Genomic DNA, 21,834 nt, shown 5'->3' with positions numbered 1-21,834 from the left:
TTAGCGGCGTTTTATCCGCCTATTTGTGGATAGTACGGCGGTCAAAACGCCGGCGAAATGCTCCACCCCTTTCCACCGCGAAAACAGCCGGAACTACCGCGAACTTGAGTCTACGTACTACCCGCCGACAAAACCGTCTATGTGTAAACGGGGCTTAACTGACCAGTCACTGTGCTTGTTAAGGTGATGGCCTACTGGATAAGACAACAGTCCATGGAGTTGGGCACTGTGGAATCAAGCACCACCTGGGTCATAACTACTAAATATCACTACAGTTCACATTGGCAGTGTTAGGGTTCCAAACACAATGTAAGAAAGATGACAAAGTGTGGGAGAGACACAAGGGTGATTTGTGTCTTCCTGGTCTTCCATTTGTCAGTGCACTAAAATTAAGAACTCAAAAATGTAACTAATTTACTTTAATTTGCTAATATCAAGCATTTTCTACTTATTTCAGACCTTGAACACTTATCAGAACCTTCTTATTTCTCAACTGGGATCAACTCATATCAAGAGCTTGCATGCTGCATGCACAGATCATTTCAGCAGCAATAGGACAGTTTCCCCTCAAATTCAGTTTTTATTGCTTGTATTTTCACTAAGCTTTTTTGCAATGTACAGTACAGTCAGGTCTGGGAACATGTAGTGGTCTTCCACTTCGCTGCATCCATGAAACCATGGTGGGTCATCGCAGGCAGACAACCGTCCATCTCCATCTCTTGAAGTAACCATCTATCTGCCATAGCCAGGTGAATGTGGGCATCTCCTTGGCCTCTTCCAGTTACTGGGATCCTCAACACTGAGGCACTTGTATGCTGGATCAGGTCAAAGAAGTGAGTCAAAATATTGAGCTGTTCTTTCACAAAGTTGGTTCATTTAACACAAAGACATTACAGAAGCATTCAAGGATCCTCCAGGGAGCACTAGTGCAAAAGACATTCCAGTTACCACTGGTCAGCGCCCAAGTCTCACAACAATACGGTACTACAGGAAACTACAGGACCCTAAAGATGCGGATCTTCAATCTCCTGCAAAGGTACTGTATTATGAAATACCTCTGTCCATTGTCCTCATGACGCCATAAGCTCTTAACAGGACTCTGTTGATATGAAGGGTCAAGGACTCAGAGACAAGAACATCACTGCTGATATGAATGAAACTCTCTAAAGGTTGGACAGTTTCACAGAATAGAGATAGACTTGTGCTGAGAAAGACGTTGAAAGTCTGGATCTAAGCCTTGATACAGGACAATGGCAAATGTAGATAATCTGCCTCCTCACTCAGCTTCTCAAGTGCTGCAATCAGAAAACCCACTGATTTTGCAAAGTTCACATTATCATTATCGTGTGAGACTGCAAGGTCAGTAAACCTTTCCTTTCCTCAAGGTGCCAGTCTCCACTACCCTACCAAATAACCAGTCAATGCAAGCATTGAACAGTATCAGAACCACAACATATCCCAGCGGAATGCCAGGATTCCATGGAAATAAAGACTTTGACCCTTACCATGCCTGTGCACAGGACAGCTGTGATCATAAATGGCTCATTGGGAAGCCAATACATTTCCAGGACATCTCAAAGAGCAACCTGGTCAACCAAAATCAAAGACTTTATAAAATTCAACATTGGCTGCAAAGAAGTAATACTGATATTCATGCTTGTGTTCCAATGAATGCCCACAGAGCTAGGATGCTGTCTGTGGCTTACTTCTTTGATGTGAAGCATGCCCAAAGCTCACCCATGTAATGAAATCACTGCATCCATCACAAGATCACTCACAAAAAGGTGAAGATTCTGAAGACATGGTTCTTGGATAGAGAGTTGACAGTTTTGGTGGTCATCTGGATATACCAGGAAGTCAGGACTTAGAATTCCGAATGCCTTCCCTCACTGGTGGTTGGAGATTTTAGTGGATTTAGTGTTTGTATACGTGTGCCCTTTAAGTTAAACAATGCTTATTTTTATAAAAATATCAATCATGAAAATTTCAAAATGTGAATACTTTTTACAAAATCTACCCTTTAATTATAGACTGTAGAATAAGTACATGTCCTTAATTCTTCTTGGTGCTTCAATGTCTACAAAACTGATAAATTGGACAAAGTTAGATGACAAACCCTTGTGGCATCTGACATGAGCAGCACATATAAAAGGCCTGGATCACAGCGCTGAGGCGATTGGCTGTCATTGAGATGACATCCTCCCCTTCGGCATATGCTTGTGTATCTATGACGATTTGAGGATCCAGTGTCGGTGAGAGCGTTGATGCAGAGCCAAAGTGGTCAACTTCCCTCTGTTTGAGGAGCAGGGAGGCGATCTCACTGCTGGAGGAAGAGGACGAGGGGTTCTGCTTTGTTCTTTCAATCTCTGTGAAGATTAACACCAACCATTCCTCCAGGGAGTGCCACAGCAGCTCCAGTGGCTGGAGAGGAACGAGACATGACATGCAGAATTAAGAACACACAAACTGAGGAGTTGAAGACACAACAAAAGAAGAATTTCTTTTGGGAATTGTTGGGGTATTTTCCCTCAGAATTCAAGACGTTTTGGGTTTTCGGGAACCCCAGCTCATGAGAATGGTGAATGCAGGGGAAAAAAAATCTGGATGTTGATGGACCTGAGGACACTGCCAGTTGTAACCATACAGAAATATACAGGTAACAGGAGCAGAATAGTAGCTGTACAGTTAGCTCTATACAAAGCTTCTTCAAATCTCAATCTTGTCCGCCTCTGCATCAACAAACAGATAATCTCGATCAAAATACCACTCCTCAAAGGAGCCTCCTTGACCAACATCAGTGCCTACACACGTACAGTTGATCCTGATGACAAAGTAAAGATCTCCTTCTCCAACACCCTGTCAAGAATTATCTTGACCATACCAACCATCTGCAGGCTTGTCCTCATGGGTGACTTCAACGTTCTTACTGGAGCAGACCGGCAAATGTGGAGAGGTATCATCAGGAAACACAGCATGGGTAAATGCAATACCATTGGAAACATATTCCTTGGTCTGTGCATGGAACATAGCCTCACCATTACGAACATTATCTTCCAGTTCAAAATGTCCCAGAAAACTAATTGGAGGGACGCCCAATACCACCACTGGCATCTCATTGACTTTGTGATTGGTTGAACAAAACTCCAACCCAATGTTCATGATCATATGCTAACGAATGTTGGGCAAACCACAGACTTATCATCTTTAAGCTACATTTGAAACTGAAATACGTAGAAGCCCTTTGAAGAAGATCCATGCCAGAAAGCTTGAAAGTCCGGACTTAAGAAGTCACTTTCAGCAGATTCTCTATGCTGCTCTCCAGAACATCGATCTCACTGAAATCGATTCTGAAAAGTATTGGACAAACCTAAAAATGACACTCCTCACTGCAGTGGAAACTAAAATTGGCTCCCTGAAAAGACAGCATTGGGACTTGTTTGATGACAACAACAAAGAAATCCTAAACCTGATCAGTATGAAATATAAAGCTTGTCTTGTTTGGGAAACAGATAGAAGTCAAAGACCAAAGAAGACCACAAACAGATAAAATCCAAACCAAACCACCTCCACTTCTTTGCTGCCACCAGGGCCATCGATGGCGCAATCAGGATTGTTGCCGCCCCTTTGAAGGCTGAGGACAACTACACTGTCCTTAAGGATGATGATGCCATTAGCCAGCAGTGGAGACAACATTTTAACCAACTTCTGCGCATGCCATGTTGAGTTTCTCTGGGCTGTACAGACCAATTTACTGAGTTTCCAGGGCAGCCATGGATGGCCAACTGTATCACCCTTGGTGAGTTCAATGCGCCCGTTGACCAGATGTGTAATAACCAGGTCCTGACGCTATCTAAACAGAACTAACGTGGATACGACATCATCCTGCAGCTCTGGAAAATTCAAACTGTCACTGCTGCCTTGGATATGATCATTGTTACCATCTTCAATAAGATGACCAAGACACGTGTAATAACTACAAGAGAATCTCCCTTTGGTCAGATCCTCTACACATCCTCCTGAACCTCGTTACAAGCCTGGCTGAAACCATCCTTAAAGAGTCACAAAGAAATTTTCACCCCAATTGAAGCACCGTCTCAAAGCCAAGTACAAGATATCCACAGCTGCCATCTTCAAGAACCAATATGCTGATGACAACACAACACCTGAGGGTCTCCAAGCCATCATGGACACCTTTGTGCAAGCATATGAAATGTTTTTTTTTTCTCTCTCAATGTCAAGAAACCAATACTTTGCCTTCTTTCCCCAGACTATTCCAGAAATACCATTCCACATCCTCATTCATGGAGAAGCAGTGGAACATGTCTCTTCATTTCAGCACCTCTGGAGCATACTTGAAGAATCCTGTAATCTTGAGCCCGACCTCAAGAACTGCCTGAAAGCTGTCCATATGGCCTTTAGTCAGCTCACTGTGTATTTTTCAATCATGACATCAAGATGTCTACCAAGACCATGGTTCCCCACACAATTGTCCTTTCAAACCATATTGCATGGGTGGGAAACCTGGAGCCTTTACAAAAGCTAAATATGAAGACTAGACCATTTTCATCACAAAACTCAGATGCATCCCGGAATCTCCTTGTCAGATACAACCCCAATTCCAATGAAACTGGGGAAGTTGTGTAAGATGAAAATTAAAAACAGAATACACTGATATGCAAATCCTCTTCAACCAATATTAATTGAATACACCACAAAGACAAGATATATTAATGTTCAAACTGATAGACTTTGTGTTTTGTGCAAATATTTGCTCATTTTGAAATGGATGCCAGCAACCACATTTCAACAAAGTTGGGATGGGGCAACAAAAGACTGGGAAAGTTAATGAATGCTCAAAAACACCCTAATTGGAAACAGGTGAGTGTCATAATTGGGTATAAAAGTAGCATCCCTAAAAGGCTCAGCTGTTCACATGCAAGATGGGACAAGGATCACCACTTTGTGAACAACTGTGTGAAAAAAATAGTCCAACAGGTTTAAGAACAATGTTTCTCAACATTCAATTGCAAGAATTTAGGGATTCCATCATCTACAGTCCATAATATAATCAGAAGATTCAGAGAATCTGGAGGAATTTTCTACACGTAAGCAGCAAGGCTGAAAACCAGCACTGAATGCCCGTGACCTTCGATCATTCAGGCAGCACTTTATTAAAAACCAACATCATTGTGTAAAGGATCTTACCACGTGGGTTGAGGAACACTTCGGGAAAATCACTGTCAGTTAACACAATTCGTTGCTACATCTATAAGTGCAAGTTAAAACTCTACCATGCCAAGTGAAAGCCATACATCAACAACATCCAGAAACACCACCACCTTCTCTTGGCCCCGAGCTCATTTGAAATGGACAGACGCAAAGTGGAAAAGTGTGCTGTGGTCTGATGAGTCCACGTTTCAAATTTGTGGAAATCATGGACGTTGTGTCCTCCAGACAAAAGAGGAAAAAGACCATCCAGATTGCTACCAGCTCAAAGTTCAAAAGCCAGCATCTGTGAGGGTATGGCGGCGTGTTAGTGTCCATGGCATGGGCAACTTACACATCTGTGATGGCACCATCAATGCTGAAGGTACATCCAGGTTTTGGAGCAACAACATGCTGCCATCCAAGCAACATCTTTTTCAGGGACTGTCCCTGCTTATTTCAGCAAGACAATGCCAAGGCCACTTTCTGCACGTTACAACAGCGTGGGTTCGTAGTAAAAGAGTGTGGGTACTAGACTGCCTGCCTGCAGTCCAGACCTGTCGCCCATTGAAAATGTGTGGTGCATTATGAAGAGCAAAATACAACGGAGACCCTGGACTGTTGAACAACTGAAGTCGTACATCAAGCTAGAATGGGAAAGAATTCCACCTACAAAGCTTCAACAATTAGTGTCCTCAGTTCCAAAACGCTTACTGAGTGTTGTTAGAAGGAAAGGTAATGCAACGAGGTGGTAAACATACCACTGTCCCAGCTTTTTTGAAACATGTTGCAGGCATCCATTTGAATGAGAAATATTTGCACAAAAACAAAGTTTATCAGTTTGAACATTAAATATCTTGTCTTTGTGGTGTATTCAATTGAATATACAACCCCTGGCAGGATGTTCATTCAGTTGTTTAATTTTGTAGAAAAAAAGCAGATCACAGACATGACACAAAACTAAAGTCATTCAAATGGCAACTTTCTGGCTTTAAGAAACATTATAAGAAATCAAGAAAAAAAATTGTGGCAGTCAGTAACGGTTACTTTTTAAACCAAGCAGAGGTTGGGCAAGGTGATGATGCTGGAACTTTTGTTTGGTGCCGTTCCAATGAGATTTATAAAGATGACTGCCTGAAGAGAACATGTAAATTTCCACGTCATTGATGATATGGGGCTGCATGTCAGGTAAAGGCACTGGGGAGATGGCTGTCATTACATCATCAATAAATGCACAAGTTTACGTTGATATTTTGGAACTTTTCTTATCCCATCAATTGAAAGATGTTTGGGGATGATGAAATCATTTTTCAAGATGATAATGCATCTTGCCATAGAGCAAAAACTGTGAAAACATTCCTTGCAAAAAGACACATAGGGTCAATGTCATGGCCTGTAAATAGTCCGGATCATAATCCAATTGAAAATCTTTGGTGGAAGTTGAAGAAAATGGTCCATGACAAGACTCCAACCTGCAAAGCTGATCTGGCAACAGCAATGAGAGAAAGTTGGAGCCAGATTGATGAAGAGTACTGTTTGTCACTCATTAAGTCCATGCCTCAGAGACTGCAAGCTGTTATAAAAGCCAGAGGTGGTGCAACAAAATACTAGTGATGTGTTGGAGCGTTCTTTTGTTTTTCATGATTCCATAATTTTTTCCTCAGAATTGAGTGATTACATATTTTTTTCCCTCTGCTTGGTCTAAAAAGTAACCGTTACTGACTGCCACAATTTTTTTTCCTGATTTCTTATAGTGTTTTCTTAAAGCCAGAAAGTTGCCATTTGAAATGACTTTAGTTTTGTGTCATGTCTGTGATCTGCTTTTTTTCTACAAAATTAAACAACTGAATGAACATCCTCCGAGGCCGGTGATTCCATAATTTTTTGCCAGGGGTTGTAGGTTTGAAGAGGATTTGCAAATCATTGTATTCTGTTTTTATTTACATTTTACACAACGTTCCAACTTCATTGGAATTGGGGTTGTAATATCTCAAACACTGAAGTGCCCACAACCCATCTGCAGAGGTATCAATTGACCGCCACCAGTTGTGGTGTCTTGGCCATGCTAAAAGGATGCCTAATGACCGACTCCCAAAATAAATCCTCTTTTCTGACTTGTCAGAAGTCTGCAGGAAGCGAGGAGCCCCCAAAAATGCTTCAAGGAATCCATGAAACAAACCCTTATAGCATTCTACACAGATCCCTATGACTGACCTAGGATAGTTGGTGTAACAGAAGCACTGGAGGGCTGGTTGCGTTAAGAGGTGTCATGAAGGCCAAAATGGACAAAAGAGAACATTTCAAAGACAAGAGATGCTGACAAAACTTTAGAACAGCAGAGCCACAGGAACCAGATTCCTGCCCTACTATCCCATGCCCACACCTTTTCATCTCCCACCTTGGTCCATCAAGCAAGCTTTGATACAGGAACCCTCTCTGATTAGATCATAGAAAATGTCAACACAGAGATAGCCAACAATGATATATTATGGCTGTCAAAATAACACGTTAATATAGATTAATTAATTAAAGCACCTATAATGTGTCAAATTTTATAATTATAATTATATGATTAATATAATTAATCACACTTTGATCTGTTTTGCTTTGACATCACTGACTAAACAGAGCATTTGGAAACGGGTCTGGATGTGCGTGCCTTTAGACATGATTTAAACATCAGCACCACACTAGAAGTGTTTTTTGTTTTGTTCTTTTTATATTGCAGCAAGTAAAAAATAACCCTATCAGCGCATCTATTGCACATGCTTTAGCTTTATGTTATTCTCTGATGTGAGCAATAAAAACAGCATCATTAATGTTTCCTGCTGCTCAGAGACGCATGTGGGTGAAATACCTGTTAAACACTTTTGATATTACAGTAACTTGCTTTAATAACTATCAAAGATGTATCTGAAATGTGGGAGCATTGTGCATGACCTGATGTTTTACAGTTAAATGCAGATTAGCCTTTAAAAATCATTAATTAATAACCACAGTGAGCTCTACAGTCTTAAATGGTGCAAAAATGTTTGATTCCTGATGTTTTCCATCCAGATTTTATTGTTCTAAGGGCAGATATGAAAAGGAGTCATATCATGACAAATCACTTTATATCTATCTTTTACATTTTCATGTTGATAATTATGTTCAACAACTCCAAACTCCTACAATTCTATGAGTGTCTTCACAGATATTTTCCTCATTTAAGTAGAATTTATGAATGACACAGTTTAACACCTCTGTGATATACAGTAGTGAACTTGCAAAACCGCAGGGTGTTCAAATACTTATTTTCCTCACTGTTTATACAGTAGTGTTCAGAATAATAGTAGTGCCTTGTGACTAAAAAGATTAATCCAGGTTTTGAGTATATTTCTTATTGTTACATGGGAAACAAGATACCAGTAGATTCAGTAGATTCTCACAAATCCAACAAGACCAAGCATTCATGATATGCACACTCTTAAGGCTATGAAATTGGGCTATTAGTAAAAAAAAGTAGAAAAGGGGGTGTTCACAATAATAGTAGTGTGGCATTCAGTCAGTGAGTTTGTCAATTCTGTGGAACAAACAGGTGTAAATCAGGTGTCCCCTATTTAAGGATGAAGCCAGCACCTGTTGAACATGCTTTTCTCTTTGAAAGCCTGAGGAAAATGGGACGTTCAAGACACTGTGCAGAAGAACAGAGTAGTTTGATTAAAAAGTTGATTGGAGAGGGAAAAACTTGTACGCAGGTGCAAAAAATTATAGGCTGTTCATCTACAATGATCTCCAATGCTTTAACAGGGACAAAAAAACAGAGATGCGTGGAAGAAAACGGAAAACAACCATCAAAATGGATAGAAGAATAACCAGAATGGCAAAGACTCACCCATTGATCAGCTCCAGGATGATCAAAGACAGTCTGGAGTTACCTGTAAGTGCTGTGACAGTTAGAAGACGCCTGTGTGAAGCTAATTTATTTGCAAGAATCCCCCGCAAAGTCCCTCTGTTAAATAGAAGACATGTGCAAAAGAGGTTACAATTTGCCAAAGAACACATCAACTGGCCTAAAGAGAAATGGAGGAATATTTTGTGAACTGATGAGAGTAAAATTGTTCTTTTGGGTCCAAGGGCCGCAGATAGTTTGTGAGACAACCCCCAAACTCTGAATTCAAACCACAGTTCACAGTGAAGACAGTGAAGCATGGTGGTGCAAGCATCATAATATGGGCATGTTTCTCCCATTATGGTGTTGGGCCTATATATCACATACCAGGTATCATGGATCAGTTTGGATATGTCATAATACTTGAAGAGGTCATGTTGCCTTATGCTGAAGAGAACATGCCCTTGAAATGGGTGTTTCAACAAGATAATGACCCAAAGCACACTAGTAAATGTGGAAAATCTTGGTTCCAAACCAACAAAATTAATGCCTCGCACATGTGAAGAAATCATGAAAAACTGTGGTTATACAACTAAATACTAGTTTAGTGATTCACAGGATTGCTAAAAAAGCAGCTTGAACATAATAGTTTTGAGTTTGTAACGTCAACAGCAGATGCTACTATTATTGTGAACACCCCCTTTTCTACTTTTTTTTACTAATAGCCCAATTTCATAGCCTTAAGAGTGTGTATATCATGAATGCTTGGTCTTGTTGGATTTGTGAGAATCTACTGAATCTACTGGTACCTCGTTTCCCATGTAACAGTAAGAAATATACTCAAAACCTGGATTAATCTTTTTAGTCACATAGCACTATTATTATTCTGAACACTACTTTATGTAACAGACAGACAACCCTCTCAGATACTTTAATTTTACCTGAACTTGATAAAAGCCTCCCTACACACACACACACACACACTGGGGGGGGCACCCACACAGTTGGACAAACAGGAACCATGGAGCATGACCATGCACCTTAGACAGAAAGTTGACAACCACCACCAGGACAAGGGGACCTTGGACCGGGAGTGCACCAGACCATACATAAACTACCCACAAAAACGCAGTCACAGCACTATGGCTCAAAATGGAAAATGCACATCTCAAAATATTATATTTTATAAGATCAAAATCAAACAACCAAAAGTGTCCAACCAACCAAAAGGACTTGAACATTGCTTGAAACATAAATGTAGCTGCTGATAACAAATCATAAACATGCCACAATCTGTGTTTTGATATACAAACGTACTACAGATACACACTCCAAAGTTAATGTTATCTGGATAAAAGCAATGGATATGTTCACCGGAGTCTTCATGGAAATGAACCAAAAACAGACATCAAACAACAAACCACATCATTTTCATATCCACTGTAGTGTAATTTTTTATTAAAGAACGATGATGTGCTAATGAAAAACTTATTATGATAGTATGTAATACTAGAAAAGGGGTTTGTTGTGTATTTCTGATGACAGTGAACAGATGTTTAAGAAAAAATATGTTTTGTGCAAAATGTATGATTTCTTTCAAAGGAAAGTATAAGACCAGAATTTGGAGTTAAAGGTATAATTTGAGTGAAACAATATGTGAAGAAAATAAATATTGGATTAAACATGAGATTTACTAGAGAAGTAAATTTTCATGGCTCAGGGCCTGCTGACCCAGAAATGAAGCCACTGGCCTGGATGTTTCCATGAGAAAGGTTTTTTTTTAACAGCACATATCTGACCGATAGCAAACTCACTTGGCTGGGGGATTTCAAAAAATTGAACTAATTTGCATTTGTATAATGATGTCATTAATAACTGTTTTTATTGGTGTAATAAGTGCTAGGTTTAGAAAGACAATGATACCCGAAAATGTATAAGAACACATTTCACCCTGTTGTAGGTGATACATGTGAGTTTTTTCTGAAGACTGTGAAGCGTCTCATTTGCCGGCAAATAAACTGCTGTTTTGACACTCCAAGATTTTCTTCGACTCCCTGATTATTTTTTTCCAAGGCAAAGTTTTGGACAATTGAGTGTAGCTGCAAAACTCAGTTTGTCTGGAAACAAGGATGCTGACTGGCCACATTTTCTGCAACAACACCTTCTTTGTGTCTTTTCATGACATCTTACAGTAGTTTCTCATACTAAGTAGAAAAGACTGAAAGGGAAAAAAACTTGTGCAAAGGGAACATAAAAACAAATAGACAAATTTGACACATCAACACCATTTATTCAACACTATATCTCAACCAACCTTAAAGACTTGGCTGCGAGGTGTCTTGTTGCCATTATATCCCAGGTCACTGCCATTATTAGGAGACGATGGGCCCAGGCAGAACACGTGGCAGAAAATCCGAACAATTCTCAGCAGACTTTTCATTTGTGCTTCAAAAGTACTGGAAAGACTGAGGAAGTACAAAAAAGGGGATACCAAAAATCACAGTGAAGCAGCCATCATGAATGGCAAGAAATGTCAATTCCAACTGAAATGAAGTTAATTTTAGAAGCATATGTTGGTGCTGCCAACTTAGGTCCCAATGAGCAAGCACTTGGACAGACAAATCTGCTCCTTCTCAGATAAAATTTGGATGGAAAACCTTTACAATTTACAGTTTTACGTTTAACAAATCCATGGCTGTGTTTAATGATCACGAGGCTTTAAAAAGCTACAGTACAAAGATCTGATAACACACAAGATCCCAGCGAAACCATATTTCAGTTACTGTTTAGTTATCTTTTAACCCCCTGGAGTCCATGGATGCATCAGCACATCTATGTATAGTTTTTGTGAAGTCTCTATTATTAGATCAATGACAGAACATCACAAGAGACTTCATTTAATTATGCTTCAATTATGATTGGGACTCCGGCGAGGGCAGTCGCATCTCCTCCTCTCAACTCTGCTACTGTCTGTCTCTATCTTTGCCTCAACCTTCAAAGTCTCAACTTCACCAGACTGAGAATTCTTCCAACTCCATTTGGAATAACCATGGAATTGATCAGCTGGTCTCTCAACGCTATTGGAACCATCTTTTCAACAAGGCAATCAGGGTTGTAGGACCCTGCGTGCCCAGAAGGAATTATCCCGTGGGCTACATTCTCGTCGCCTGGAAGAATTGGTATGTAACGTGCTTCGCGCCACTCTCCGTGGAAGACGTTGAGGATTTATTCTTATTGGTCTTTATGGTAGGAGGGCTTCTGCTACTAGGATTAGACACTGCCCTGATGTACTGGAAAATTGGCAAGACAGTTGCCACCAAAACCACAATCCCACATCTGTCCGCCATGATTATCGAGGTTGGCAAGGCTGTACAATCTCAGACTGCGTTAACTTTTGAACTTTTGAACTTAAAGGCAAGATGGAAACCATCTCGGAGCAGTTGTCTGCCCTGCAAAGGAATTGAGGTTGGAGACCAGTGAATAGTCACACAATTGGATCTGGACAGTTAAGAGAAGCCGCATTGGAGTTCTGTGTTTCTCTGCCTAAACCCAAACACAGCAGCCTTATCAGTTACCGAAGGTCAAAATGCCCCGCTTGTTTTCCTCCAGAAAGATTTAATGGCTCTAGTGACACACATGGCTCACTCTACATCTGTCCTCCCCCATCGTCTGGGGTTGTCGACAAGGCCACTTCGAACTCGACACACACATGGACAGAGACTGATATGAACCCACCTGCACACACGGATGCACATTCCCCCATACAGTGCCATACTGTTTGTATTTCTTCATAACTGATGTAAATAAAGTCCAAGACAAATTCAGTGACTTTGAAATGTTCATGTATCCATCACCTGACTTTATACCAAAGTCTTCCATTACTTATGCAACCCATCATCTTGGCTTTTATATTTTTAATTAATTTGTAGCAAGTTGTAGAGATTTGCTTTCAGTTTGAGTTTTAGGAAAATAATTTTAGAAATTTTTATTTTTTGTATTTTTTGTATATGAAATGACGTAAACAAATTAAAATGTGTGAAATACCTCGTGTTCCAATACTTTTCGGGGACACTGTATATATCTATCTATCATATATACAGTGAGGAAAATAAGTATTTGAACAACCTGCGGTTTTGCAAGTTCATGGAGGGGTCTGAAATTTTCATCTTAGGGGTATGTCCACTGTGAGAGACATAATCTAAAAAAAATTAAAAAAAATCTGGAAATCACAATGTATGATTTTTCAATCATTTATTTGTATGTTACTGCTGCAAATAAGTATTTGATCCCCTACCAACCAGCAAGAATTCTGGCTCTCACAGACCTGTTAATTTTTCTTTAAGAAGCCCTCTTATTCTGCACTCTTTACCTGTATTAATTGCACCTGTTTGAACTTGTTACCTGTATAAAAGACACCTGTTCACACACTCAATCAATCACACTCCAACCTGTCCACCATAGCCATGGGATTCCATGCAAGATCTCACTTTGTGGGGTAATGATGATACTGAGAAAGCTCAGAACTACACAGGAGGACCTGGTCAATGACCTGAAGAGCGCTGGAACAAAGATTATATTAGTAACACATGATGTTGTCATGGTTTAAAATCATGCAGGGCAGCAAGGTCCCCCTGCTCAAGCCAGCACATGTCCAGGCCTGTTTGAAGTTCACCAGTGATCATCTGGATGATCCAGAGGAGGCATGGGAGAAGGTCATGTGGTCAGATGAGACCAAAATAGAGCTTTTTGGAATCAACTCCACTTACCATGTTTAGAGGATGAGAACAAACCCAAGAAAACCATCCCAACCGTGAAGCATGGTTTGCTCTTCTGCAAAGGGGACAGGACGACTGCACCGTATTGAAGGGAGGATGGATGGGGCCATGTATTACAAGATTTTGGCAAACAACATCCTTCCCTCAGTAAGAGCACTGAAGATGGGTCATGGCTGGGTCTTCCAGCATGACAATGACCCCAAACACACAGTCAGGGCAACTAAGGAGGGGCTCTGTAAAAAGCATTTCAAGGTCCTGGAGTGACCTGGCCAGTCTCCACACCTGAACTTAATAGAAAATATTTGGAGGGAGCAGAAACTCCAAAACTGAAAGATCTAGAGAAGATCTGTATGGAGGAGTGGACCAAAATCCCTGCTGCAGTGTGTGCAAACCTGGTGAAAAACTACAGGAAACGTTTGACCTCTGTAACTGTGAACAAAGGCTACTGTACCAAATATTAACATTGATTATCACAGGTGTTCAAATACTTACTTGCAGCAGTAACATACAAATAAATTATTAAAAAATCATACATTGTGATTTCCGGATTTTTTTTTTTTTTTTTTTTAGATTATGTTTCTCACAGTGGACATGCACCTAAGATAAAAATTTCAGACCCCTCCATGATTTCTAAGTGGGAGAACGTGCAAAATCACAGGGTGTTCAAATATTTATTTTCCTCACTGTATATATACACACATATATATATATACATATTATAATAACCAAGTGGCCTCTGTGTGCATGTATGCATAAGTGCGTGTGTATGGCTTTGATCAAGGAGAAACTGGGGAGAGCTGACATTTGCCATGTTTATGTATTTTGGGTCAAGGATGAACGCTGCGAAAATGAAAAGTTGACAGGACTAATATTTTTGGAGAGATTAGTGATATTAGCTAACAACAGTGAACAATGGACATTGTGCTGCAATGCACCATGGGAGTTCAAGGTTTTGAGGTTTTAAATGTTGTTAGTGTGGTTCACGTTAGTTTAACAGTGTTGTTAGTGTTACTGATTTACTGTGTTTTTGTAGATCATTTGGTTTAGTCAGTTCAGTTAAGTGTCACGTTACCATGAGTGACAAATATAGTGCGTTTCATGTATTCTGCCACCATCTCTGCTTGTGGATGTGTAAAAATATAACCACCAACTTGTGACAGAATGCAGAAAAGACAAAAAGCTCTGCGTGCAGGCAGGCTTGTTGCATGGGAACATGTACACTCATTTATTGTTTCCTGTTACAGAGTACATCACATTTTTGTATGCCACAGAATTGCACCCCAGAGAGGACATACCAATGATGCAGGGCAAATACCCAAATGCACACAGTAAAATCGCCAGTGTTAAATTAACACTGGCAGTTTTACACTGGTTATTTCGGTGGTTTATGGATTATGAGCTTATGAGCAGTATCGGTGCATCCCTAATATATACGAGGTCTGTCAATAAAGCAACGGTCCTTTTTACTTTTTTCAAAAACTATATGGATTTCATTCATATGTTTTTACGTCAGACATGCTTGAACCCTCGTGCGCATGCGTAAGTTTTTCCACGCCTGTCGGTGACGTCATTCGCCTGTGAGCACTCCTTGTGGGAGGAGTCGTCCAGCCCCTCGTCGGAATTCCTTTGTCTGAGAAGTTGCTGAGAGACTGGCGCGTTGTTTGATCAAAATTTTTTCTAAACCTGTGAGACACATCGAAGTGGACATGGTTCGAAAAATTAAGCTGGTTTTCAGTGAAAATTTTAACGGCTGATGAGAGATTTTGAGGAGACACTGTCGCTTTAAGGACTTCCCACGGTGCGAGACGTCGCGCTGCGCTCTCAGGCGGCGTCATCAGCCTGTTCAAGCTGAAAACTTCCACATTTCAGGCTCTATTGATCCAGGACGTCGTGAGAGAACAGAGAAGTTTCAGAAGAAGTCGGTTTCAGCATTTTATCCGGATATTCCACTGTTAAAGGAGATTTTTTTTAATGAAAGACGTGCGGACGGGTCCGCGCGTCGGGACGCAGCCGACGCGGTGCGGAGGCACAGGAAAAACACCTCCGTGTTGATAACCATTTGTAAAATCCAGGCGGATTTTGATGGCTTTCAGTGGAGTGAGTATATGAGAAATTGTTTAACAGCAGGACATGTTCCAACTTGTCCTTAAGGCTTTCAACAGAGGTGTTTTTCCTGTGGCGGAGCGTCGCGTCGGCTGCGTCCCGACGCGCGGACCCGTCCGCACGTCTTTCATTAAAAAAATCTCCTTTAACAGTGGAATATCCGGATAAAATGCTGAAACCGACTTCTTCTGAAACTTCTCTGTTCTCTCACGACGTCCTGGATCAATAGAGCCTGAAATGTGGAGGTTTTCAGCTTGAACAGGCTGACGATGGCGGCTGAGAGCGCTGAGCGACGTCTCGCACCGTGGGAAGTCCTTAAAGCGACAGAATCACCTCAAAATCTCTCATCAGCCGTTAAAATTTTCACTGAAAACCAGCTTAATTTTTCAAACCATGTCCACTTCGATGTGTCTCACAGGTTTAGAAAACATTTTGATCAAACAACGCGCCAGTCTCTCAGCAACTTCTCAGACAAAGGAATTCCGACGAGGGGCTGGACGACTCCTCCCACAAGGAGTGCTCACAGGCGAATGACGTCACCGACAGGCGTGGAAAAACTCACGCATGCGCACGAGGGTTCAAGCATGTCTGACGTAAAAACATATGAATGAAATCCATATAGTTTTTGAAAAAAATAAAAAGGACCGTTACTTTATTGACAGCCCTCGTATATATATATATATATATATATATTGTTGTGAAAGTGTAGTGACACGGACCCACAACAGGGGGCGCAAATGAACGGTCAATAGATGAGCCAAAATATAACAATTTAATGTTGTGAAGGTGCACAACGAGTACACAGACAATCTCAGAATATGATTACAGTCAATCCACAAAGGTGACGTGTGGGCAGGCTCGAGGATAGAAGACGTCTGTTCTGAGAAGAGCCGGAACCACACGATTTCCGCCGCCACCGAACCTGGTGAATACTGGAGCCGCCAAGTCCCGAATTCCCAGGTGATCACCGTCCACGACTGTCGGATCTGGTACTGCTGGCGAAGAACAAAGACAGTCAAGTGTGGGTGTGTGTACACCCAGTAACAATAACGGTGGGAATGCCACCTCCACCTCTCACTCAATATGCTGATGAATTTACAGTGATCCCTCAGAGGAAAACAGTGCCGTCCTGCACTCACTCAGCCTCCACAGGAAGAGGGACCGGTACTCCTGCAAACACTCACAATATACAGCTTATAAGTAAACACAAATGGCTGAGGATATTACCTCCATTGAAGTACGATATCTCGGCGATGAGGTGGAGATGACGTCTGGGTTTTATGGAGTGGGATGATGAAGAATGAGTGACAGCTGTCAGGACATAATGAGTAACAGCTGTCACTCCCGGCTGTGTCCGTGGCGGCAGTGCCCTCTCGTGCCTGAAGCCCGCACTTCAGGCAGGGCGCCCTCTGGTGGTGGGCCAGCAGTACCTCCTCTTCTGGCGGCCCACACAACATATATATATATACACACACATATATATGTGTGCAAGTGTCTTTTATTAGTTCAATTAATTTTGCTTTGTCAGTAAGTGTAAATTTTAGGCCACAACGCTCACAAGCTTCGACTCACATCTGAAACGTTTTGTGTTATAAAGGGCTTATTTTTTATTATTAGCTGGGTGCATGTGTGTGTGTGTGTGTGTTGCCACAGTTACTTTGACAAAGTAACCCAATTACTGATTACTCCTTGAATAAGTAACTTAGTTACTTTACTGATTACTCAATTTTAAAAGTAAATAAGTTAGATTACTAATTACTTAATTAGTTACTTATAGTAGCTGCTGATAGCCCCCATGTTCAAGACAGTTTTAGGTACTAGAGTTTAATGCTGTTGTCCGTGGAGCCTGAACACAGTGTCTGAAATGCATTTGTCCTGTCGTGACGTACTGAGATTACATCATCGTACCCATAATGCACTGCGGGGCAGAGCATGTGCTCATAAAACCTTAAAAATTAGCACATTACTTTAAAACTAAAACATATATCTGATATTTTCACTTTCTAAAACTTCAGACATGACAGTAATTTTAAATAACTTGTCCAAAATTAGTTTGGTTAAAACTTGAACCGTAAGTTAAAAATGTATGCCTCTGGATGACTTAGGTGATATTGCCAGCATATCGGTATGGTGTTAAAGGAAATGTTTTTTGTTTTTTGGCCGTTTCTCCTTTGTCTGCAGAGGATTGAGACACTTTTCATACAAGCAGTTCTCTTCTGTTTGCAGAGGTTATAACTGTGCGTCTGTTACAAAACTTTTAACAGGTGGGTGCTGAACTGATTTTAAATTTTAAAAATGCTTGTCGCTGTTCAGCTCTGTTTACTTTGTTTATCGGTTAAAAAAGTTATCGGACAAAAATTAATCAGAAGATCGGAATGCCCTTGCATGGCTGACATCATACCTGACCAGTCGTGACATGAAATTTGGGGTTCCACAGGGATCCGTCTTAGGGCCCCTGCTTTTATCCCTTTATACAGCACCCCTTGGCCACATATTTCGGCATTTTGGGATTACCTTTCATTCCTACGCTGATGACACTCTGTTATACATGCCAAATAAAATTCTTAGAAGATTCCCTTGCATCAGTGAAAAGCTGGATGTATAGCAATTTCCTGCTGTTAAACTTTGACAAGACAAATGATGGTTCTTGGTCCAGTGAGTCATCGGCATCAATTTAGCCACCTAACGTTAAGCCTAGCATCATGTGTCATGTATCACACTGACAAAGTGAGGAACCTTGGGGTCATTTTTGATCCTACATTGTCCTTTGACCTCCACATTAGAGATATTACGAGGACTGCTTTCTTCCACCCGTGAAATATAGCGAAGATTCGTCTCATCCTGTCTATGGCTGATGCTGAGACCCTGATTCATGCATTTGTTTCTTCTAGATTGGACTACTGCAATGTTCTATTTTCTGGTTTACCTCAATCCAGCATTACGGGTCTCCAATTGGTTCAAAATGCTGCTGACAGACTTTTGACAGGAAGTTTGACCACATTACACCCATTTTGGAGTCTCTTCACTGGCTTCCTGACCCTGTGAGATCAGATGTTAAGGTTCTGTTACTAACCTATAAAATTATTCATGTACTAGCGCCTCCCTACTTAGCTGACCTAATTAAACCCTACGTACCAACCCGAGCTCTGCATTCTCAGGATGCGGGACTACGTTGTGTCCCTAGGGTGAATAAAAAGTCTGGGGATCACAGAGCTTTCTCTTATCGTGCACCTGTTCTGTGGAATGATCTCCCTACATCAATAAAACAGTCAGATTCTGTAGCGACTTTCAAGTCCAGACGTAAAACGCACTTATTTTCCCTTTCGTATGGCTAGAATACTGGCACAGTATGTTACTAAGCTTTCTACCCTTTTAAATTCATTTTATCAGTAAACAGAGCAGGCTAGTGGCTGGCAATCACATTAGCATTTCTTTTGTTTTTCTTGTTGCATAATGCTGACAAATTATACTGTATTTGTTGTCTTTCTACTGCCTGATTGTTTTTTTTCTCCCTGTTTGAGGTGCGACTCCATCCAGAGATGGGAGTGGATGTCTTCTGCAGGCCTCCTGTCCTGTGCACCAGCATGGACTCCCAAAATTTCCTGTATCTTCGTATTGTCAATTGTGTCGGTAGCATGGCCCAAGCAGAAGGTCACCCCTTTGAGTCAAGTCTGCTTGAGGTTTCTTCCTCAAATCATCAGAGGGAGTTTTTCCTTACCACTGTCGCCTGTGTGCTTGCTCTCGGGGTTAGTAAGGTTAGACTTGACTTGTGTGAATGTGTGAAGCGCCTTGATGCAACTTTGTTGTGATTTGGCGCTTTATAAATTAAATAAATGGAACTGAATGAAAATTACTGATTTGGAAAGATTAACGCATTCGATTACTTGTTACTGAAAAAAAGCAGTCACATTACAGCAAGTTATTAAGTAACACATTACCGGCGTCACTGATACACACACACACACACACATATATATATATATATATATATATATACACACATACATATAGTAGTGTTCAGAATAATAGTAGTGCTATGTGACTAAAAAGATTAATCCAGATTTTGAGTATATTTCTCATTGTTACATGGGAAACAAGGTACCAGTAGATTCAGTAGATTCTCACAAATCCAACAAGACCAAGCATTCATGATATGCACACTCTTAAGGCTATGAAATTGGGCTATTAGTAAAAAAAAAAGTAGAAAAGGGGGTGTTCACAATAATAGTAGCATCTGCTGTTGACGCTACAAACTCAAAACTATTATGTTCAAACTGCTTTTTTAGCAATCTTGTGAATCACTAAACTAGTATTTAGTTGCATAACCACAGTTTTTCATGATTTCTTCACATCTGCGAGGCATTAATTTTGTTGGTTTGGAACCAAGATTTTCCTCATTTACAAGTGTGCTTGGGGTCACTGTCTTGTTGAAACACCCATTTCAAGGGCATGTCCTCTTCAGCATAAGGCAACATGACCTCTTCAAGTATTTTGACATACCAAATTGATCCATGATACCTGGTATGCATATAGGCCCAACACCATAGTAGGAGAAACATGCCCATATCATGATGCTTGCACCACCATGCTTCACTGTCTTCACTGTGAACTGTGGCTTGAATTCAGAGTTTGGGGTTGTCTCACAAACTGTCTGCGGCCCTTGGACCCAAAAAGAACAATTTTACTCTCATCAGTCCACAAAATATTCCTCCATTCCTCTTTAGGCCAGTTGATGTGTTCTTTGGTAAATTGTAACCTCTTCTGCACGTCTTTTATTTAACAGAGGGACTTTGCGGGGGATTCTTGCAAATAAATTACCTTCACACAGGTGTCTTCTAACTGTCACAGCACTTACAGGTAACTCCAGACTGTCTTTGATCATCCTGGAGCTGATCAATGGGTGAGTCTTTGCCATTCTTGTTATTCTTCTATCCATTTTGATGGTTGTTTTCCGTTTTCTTCCAAACGTCTCTGTTTTTTTTGTCCATTTTAAAGCAGTGGAGATCATTGTAGATGAACAGCCTATAATTTTTTGCACCCGCGTATAAGTTTTCCCCTCTCCAATCAACTTTTTAATCAAACTTCGCTGTTCTTCTGAACAATGTCTTGAACATCCCATTTTCCTCAGGCTTTCAAAGAGAAAAGCATGTTCAACAGGTGCTGGCTTCATCCTTAGCTAGGGGACACCTGATTCACACCTGTTTGTTCCACAAAATTGACAAACTCATTGACTGAATGCCACACTATTATTGTGAACACCCCCTTTGCTACTTTTTTTTACTAATAGCCAAATTTCATAGTCTTAAGAGTGTGCATATCATGAATGTTTGGTCTTGTTGGATTTGTGAGAATCTACTGAATCTACTGGTACCTTGTTTCCCATGTAACAATAAGAAATATACTCAAAACCTGGATTAATCTTTTTAGTCACATAGCACTACTATTATTCTGAACACTACTGTACATACATACATACATACATACATACATAACACACACACACACACACACACACACACACACACACACACACACACACACACACACACACACACACACACACACACACACACACACAGGCGATTGGCAATCCGCAGCAATTTACTGACACATTAAAACATTGAGTGCAGAAGAATCTCCACATACTACTGACACTTCTCAAGCTTTGTATAGTTTCCATTCAGCAATTCCACTCCTCTTCCACTTTCCTTTTCTAATCACACATCTGTTACAAACACACACCTGAGGAGTTTATGTCCATTGGTGGTGGCAACTTCAGCAAGACTGGTCAAGATCCTCTGGTAATGGCTGTCACTCTGCTGTGAGACATGCTCAAGAACCTGTCTGAGCTACAAAGACACACAAACATGTCAGTCAAAG

At 40.7% G+C, this 21,834-nt stretch overlaps 1 protein-coding gene across 1 annotated transcript in view; it reads right to left on the bottom strand.

The window, feature by feature from the left end:
• The window catches only part of hace1 (HECT domain and ankyrin repeat containing E3 ubiquitin protein ligase 1), a 205,808-nt gene that overhangs the window by 122,400 nt on the left and 61,574 nt on the right, over positions 1 to 21,834 (bottom strand). Inside the window, exons 10-12 of the mRNA XM_034173953.1 lie at positions 21,697 to 21,803; positions 11,391 to 11,541; positions 2,117 to 2,421 (exon numbers count right to left, since the gene is read on the bottom strand). Of these exons, the coding sequence (XP_034029844.1) occupies positions 2,117 to 2,421; positions 11,391 to 11,541; positions 21,697 to 21,803 (563 nt within the window). The remainder of the gene's footprint in view (positions 1 to 2,116; positions 2,422 to 11,390; positions 11,542 to 21,696; positions 21,804 to 21,834) is intronic.

The sequence above is a fragment of the Thalassophryne amazonica genome, chromosome 7 (assembly GCF_902500255.1).
Source record: "Thalassophryne amazonica chromosome 7, fThaAma1.1, whole genome shotgun sequence".
Taxonomy (NCBI): domain Eukaryota; kingdom Metazoa; phylum Chordata; class Actinopteri; order Batrachoidiformes; family Batrachoididae; genus Thalassophryne; species Thalassophryne amazonica.
The sequence above is the reverse complement of the archived record's forward strand: the minus strand, read 5'-3'. Positions and strand labels throughout refer to the sequence as shown.